This window comes from Frankliniella occidentalis, unplaced genomic scaffold (assembly GCF_000697945.3).
Source record: "Frankliniella occidentalis isolate FOCC.00 unplaced genomic scaffold, Focc_3.1 Scaffold204, whole genome shotgun sequence".
Taxonomy (NCBI): domain Eukaryota; kingdom Metazoa; phylum Arthropoda; class Insecta; order Thysanoptera; family Thripidae; genus Frankliniella; species Frankliniella occidentalis.
In genome coordinates this window covers 59,952-65,220 of record NW_026267330.1, presented here as the reverse complement: position 1 = coordinate 65,220, position 5,269 = coordinate 59,952, and the positions used below count along the sequence as shown (strand labels likewise).

Here is a 5,269-nt window from a genome sequence, read left to right as displayed (position 1 = left end):
GACAGCCCCGGTCGGCTCGGCAGCCAGCCGAGGACTTGGCAGGGGCAGGGTAGGCCGCGCGCGCGCACCGGAGCGCGGCGGGCGGCCCACCCCGCGACTGGCAGGCGCTCGCTCACCCTGAAGACGTGGTAGCGCACGTCGCCCTTGAGCAGGCTGTCGATGCGGCTGAGCGCGTTGAGCGCGACGCGCCACGGCTGGAACTCCTCCTCCATCTGGAGGGTGTTGATGAGGGCGAGCGGCACGCCGTAGGGCAGGCGCAGGGCCTGGGCCAGCTCGAACGCGTCGTCGATGACCTGCGCCCGGCCCACCACCCCGATGCTGGAGCGCTGCTTGGGGTCGGCGAGCGCGGCGGTGAGCAGCGCCCAGTTGTGGTCGTCGTACTGCACGCGGTAGACGCCGCCCATGTTGATGTTGAAGATGACCCACTTGTCCTTGGCGGGCATGCCGGCGACGGTCTGGACGGGGTCCTTGCAGCGCAGCCAGTCCTGCGGCGGCCGCGTCTCGGAGCCGACGGCCTGCTTGCTGTCCCCGGCCGACGCGAAGCTCAGCGGCACGTACCAGCACTCGTGGCTCGAGTTCTTGTTGCCGGACGAGAAGAAGCGCGTCTGCGTGGAGGAATGTCGTGATTAGTCTAAGAGTTCGAAAAAGTCCATGCTACGGGGAGGGAGGCTGTCATGACTGCATTACGCACCTGCGAGACATTGGCCGTGCCCTTGTCGTAGTCACGGGTCACGGTGACGACGGGGAAGCCGCTCTGCACGGTCCAGGTGTCCATGATGCGCTTGACGCTGAGGCAGGCGGGCAGCACGCCGCCCTTGTGCGCCTCCTCGGTGAGGTGGGACCACAGGTCGTCCTGCTCCGCGTTGCCGTACTCGTGCGTCTTGAGGTAGCGCGAGACGCCCTCGCGGAACGCCTTCTCGCCCAGGAACGAGTGGATCATGCGCAGCAGCGCCGCGCCCTTGCGGTAGGTGATGGTGTCGAAGCTCTGCGAGATCTGGCGGGCGTGCTCGATGGGCTGCACCACCGGGTGCGTGGACTCGAGCGCGTCGAGGGGCAGCATGGACAGGGCCTGCGACACGGCCACGTCCTCCATGTGCTGCCACTCGGGGTGCAGGTAGGCCGTGCCCAGGGTCGCCATGTAGGTGGCGAAGCCCTCGTTCAGCCACAGGTCGGACCACCACTTCATGGTCACCAGGTTGCCGAACCACTGGTGGGCCAGCTCGTGCACCACGGTGTTGGCCACCGCCGACTTGGCGGTCTGCGAGGACGCCTCCGGGTCGAACAGCAGCTGGGCCTCCCTGTTGGACAACGGAAGCCATAAGTTGTTTGCCTCATTCTCTCTTTCCCATAGTGGCCGTGTGGTGACCTGGGAGGTAGTCTTCCCACCTGTACGTGATGAGACCCCAGTTCTCCATCGCGCCGGCGTTGAAGTCCGGGATGGCCACCATGTCCTGCTTGGGCAGCGGGTACTTGATGTCGAAGTAGTCCTCGAAGAAGGCCATGGCCTTGGGGGCGATCTCGCGCGCGTACTTCATCTGGCCCGCCGCGTCGCGCCGCCCCCAGATGGCCACCTGCGCCTTGCCCTCCGTGTGCTCGGCCTTGGTGTCGTAGAAGTCGGACACGACCAGGGCCACGAGGTACGTGGACATGGGCACCGTCTTTGGGAACGAGGTGAGCACGAAGCCTGGGCGCTCGGGGCTAGCGGGTGTGACAGAGAGGTGCATGCATACGGCGTTAGCTGGCGTGGGAGACAAGAGCGGCTGATGCTGCGGAGCCGCTGCCGACGCGGCCTCCGCCCAGGGCCAGCGTCGGTATACTCACAATGGCACCGTCTTCTCGGCCGGCATGTTGCTGAGCGCCGTCAGCGAGCCGTTGTGACCCGCCTGGATCGTAAAGGTGGCCTTAAAGTCGGGCTCGTCGAAGCAGGGGAACATCTTGCGGGCGTAGATCGCCTCGAACTGCGTCACCGCAAGCCACCTGGAGAGGGGGGAACGCCCAAAGGAGATGAGCACCAACCCGTCCACCCATGCCATACTGCCACAGCCTCTCACGGACCCCCATGAGCCTTACCTGGTGGCGTTGGTGGCCTCGTCTAAGTAGGAGGACCTGTACAGACCGTGCAGGTCGTCGCCGAGCTTGCCTGAGAAAGGCACCTTGAGGATGTACTTCTTGTTCGGCACCAGCTTGTCGCCCAGCTCGACGCGCAGCTGCTCCTGCTCCGTGACGAGGGTCTGTGACTGCACGGTCAGGGCCTTGCCGCCCTCGGCCTCGACCACCTGCACCGGCTCCACCTGCAGCTCCGCCGAGTGCAGGCGGATCTGGTTGGTCGGCTCGGTCGCCTGTAGCTGTTTGGCGGAAGATGAGACACGTTAGACGCCTGCTAAGAGCATCCGGAGAACGCGCTGTAGCCGGGTGTCTACTGTGCTCGGCAATCTTTACCAGGATGTCGACGTGGCCCTCGAAGTCGAACTTGCCACCGTCACCGATGTTCATGTCGACGCGGATGTCGTAGTGCTCGGGCATCACGTTCCTCGGGAGGCGGTACTCCTTGTCGAAGATTTCGGGGACCCGTTCGACCGCCCACAGGTTGGCGGGGCACTCCTTGGCCTCGGATGGGGCGGTCGTCGGCGACCCTGAGGCGAGGGCGGCCAGCATGAGGCACAGGCCCAGGCGCATGGTGACGGCTGAAACAGAAGTGACGCACCTCGCCGTGAGGACCTAAGGCTAAGGAAATGGGGGGGGGGGGTCATAACATAAACCTCGCGAAATACTGGAGGACGCCACGGTCATCAGCAAATGCGACGTGTCTCATGATGTCACAAGCTGGGTCCATCGACTGGACTGGCTCCCCCCGCTGGGGGAGGGGGGGGGGGGCAACAAAACAGTTAGGCGCGAACGAAAGTCGTTGGCGTGATTTCGAAGCAGCAGGGCAAGCAGTGTTGATTTTTTGTCTTCTTATTTTTTGTGCTTCTCTCTTTTTGTGCTTTCATGCTGTGCCAACGAACTGTCCTTGTTGTCGTTGGCGACACGACAACCGGCAGCCCAAGCTCCTCACATTGCGGCACCGATTCGGCACCAGGGGGGGTCTCTCGCTGACGGACGCCTGGACAATATGAAAGCGAATGTGGAAGCCGTGGAGTGGAGGGCTCGAGGAGTGTGTGCGTGAGGAAGGGGGGGGGGCGTTACATGCTGCACTGGCGCGACGCCAACCGCGCCATCCTTCATACCCCGTCTTTGGCGTTCGCGAGTGTGACAAGCGATACGGTGCGAGGGTTGTGACACGAAAAAAAACGAAAACAAATACGAGACGATTGTGACTGTTTTGGGATATTTCATATTTCCGTGCTGTGTTACGCATGCGGTGCAGTCGGTCTACTTGTTCGCGCTCGTTATTTGCCAATATTTTGGCCGCTTTGGTCGTTCGCGAAAGCAGCGGGTGACTTGAGTGCGTGGTCGCGCGACAGCGTGCCAAAGCTCTGTGTCGCAATGCGCAGTGTGCAGTGATCGGGCAGCCGGGCAGGAGGCGGCCGGCAGTGAGTGACCGGGTAGCCGCGCTTGCGATGTGATTGGCGCGAATTTTTGCACTGCAAGTCATAGTCATGCCCATTGTTCGGGGCAAAACAGGCCAAAAGAGAGGTGTGGGGCGGAGGGGCGGGGCGGGGGCGACCAGAGGCACCAGAGGCGAGGTCGCGTTAAACATGCGGAAAGCCAAGTGCGTATCCGATAAGCCCGATCGGCCTAGGGCCGGGCGGGGCAGGGCGAGCTTTGTCGCGATGCCCGGCTGCTGGCCTCGGGGCGCTGCCCCGCCCTGCAGGTGCCGCGTCGCGCGTCGCATCACCCACACTTCCGGCGTCCACCGCCGGGTCCGGCCGGCCGAGGCCGAACGAGTGACCCGGTCCAGCGGATTAGACCTCGCAAGGGCGGATGGCACCGGAACGAGAGCGGAGCGCGACAATCGCGCCAATCGCGCGCTCCGTTGGTGGAGCGGTGGATGACGGCGGCGAACGGCGGCGCTCGCTCTGCCGGCCTCGAGGCATGAGAATGTGTAAGTACATCGCACCGATCGCATCTCCCTATCTCGTCCGTTCGCATCGTCGGGGTAATCATTGCGAATAGGGCATTCTGCTGCAAGACAATCGGAACCCAAAGAAGAGAAGCATGACTGCCCGACCTGCTTCCTCCTGAACGCTGATAGTAGTCGATGTAGTCGGTGTGTCAGGAAGCCAATGAGCGCGCAGGGCGCGCAGAAGGAAACGGATCGAATAGTCATGCTTTTCTTATCGATAGGTTCCTGTTTTCCTTCAGCGGAATGCCTGACATCACCCGAAAAATGAGAGAGCCGGAAAAAGACATGTGAGTCCATTAGCCAAGTAAGTACTCCACATTACATCTCTTTTTGGCAATCTGGTGCTGGCGGGCGCCCTAGGGCGGTTGCACCGCAGCGCAGCTCTGAGCGTGCCAGGCGCGGTTGTAAGGTCCGGCTGCCAGGCCAGGGGAGGCGATGTGCCGTTGGGTTGCCTACACACAGCGATTTTGTTGTATGAATTGCCTACCTTTCCGGCGGCTCACTGGAGAAGACGACAGGGGGCCGTGCCTGGCTCGTGCCATGCGGACCCTGGCAACCATATCCTGCTCGCATATACCCCCCCCCCAAAAAAAGGTAGTACAGAGTGCTATTATCCTGAGCGACTTTTAAGTGAGTGCCTTGCTTCTTTCTAGCCAGTGCCCCCTAAGCTCCTACCACCTCGGTGTGGAGTCGATTCGACGACACTGTGAGTGTGTGTGAGTGACTTGCGGGCGGGCGCCAAGGCTCCGGGCGGGTGCGGCCGGCGGCCCCTGCCTGCTGCCCCTCGACCGAACCGGACCGTCACTCGGTTGACTGGTCTTGTCCCGCGATCCCATAGCGGGGCGGTGGTGCGCGGGGATATTCGCTCGGAGGATCAACTTTCAGAAATCGTGTCAGCGTCAGCGCTAAAAAACAACAACAATTTAATCCATCCCGTATAATATACTAGCCAGAAGATTCGATCCTCGTGCTAGATAATATGTATAGATGTTGCTGTAGCTAAATGATAGTCCAGGCTTAAGCTTAATTTTTAGCTCCGAGCGTGACGGAAAAAGTGCATCTTTTCTCACTTCGCTTCGCTTGCTCAGCAAGAAGTTTGGTTTACCCCCTCATCTTCAAGTCACAGCAGCAATCTGGCCCTAGCCCTAGCCGCTGCTCCCCTCGGACCTATGGGCTTGGGGAAAGGGGTGGAGGTGGGCGGGT

At 61.9% G+C, this 5,269-nt stretch overlaps 1 protein-coding gene across 1 annotated transcript in view; it reads right to left on the bottom strand.

The window, feature by feature from the left end:
- Positions 1-74: 74 nt before the first annotated feature.
- LOC113217739 (aminopeptidase N-like) overlaps positions 75-5,269 on the bottom strand; it is a gene marked incomplete at its 3' end in the record, with an annotated part of 17,148 nt that continues 11,953 nt past the window's right edge. The window contains exons 2-7 of the mRNA XM_052272397.1: positions 2,440-2,684; positions 2,071-2,345; positions 1,822-1,977; positions 1,387-1,698; positions 692-1,298; positions 75-605 (exon numbers count right to left, since the gene is read on the bottom strand). Of these exons, the coding sequence (XP_052128357.1) occupies positions 75-605; positions 692-1,298; positions 1,387-1,698; positions 1,822-1,977; positions 2,071-2,345; positions 2,440-2,684 (2,126 nt within the window). The remainder of the gene's footprint in view (positions 606-691; positions 1,299-1,386; positions 1,699-1,821; positions 1,978-2,070; positions 2,346-2,439; positions 2,685-5,269) is intronic.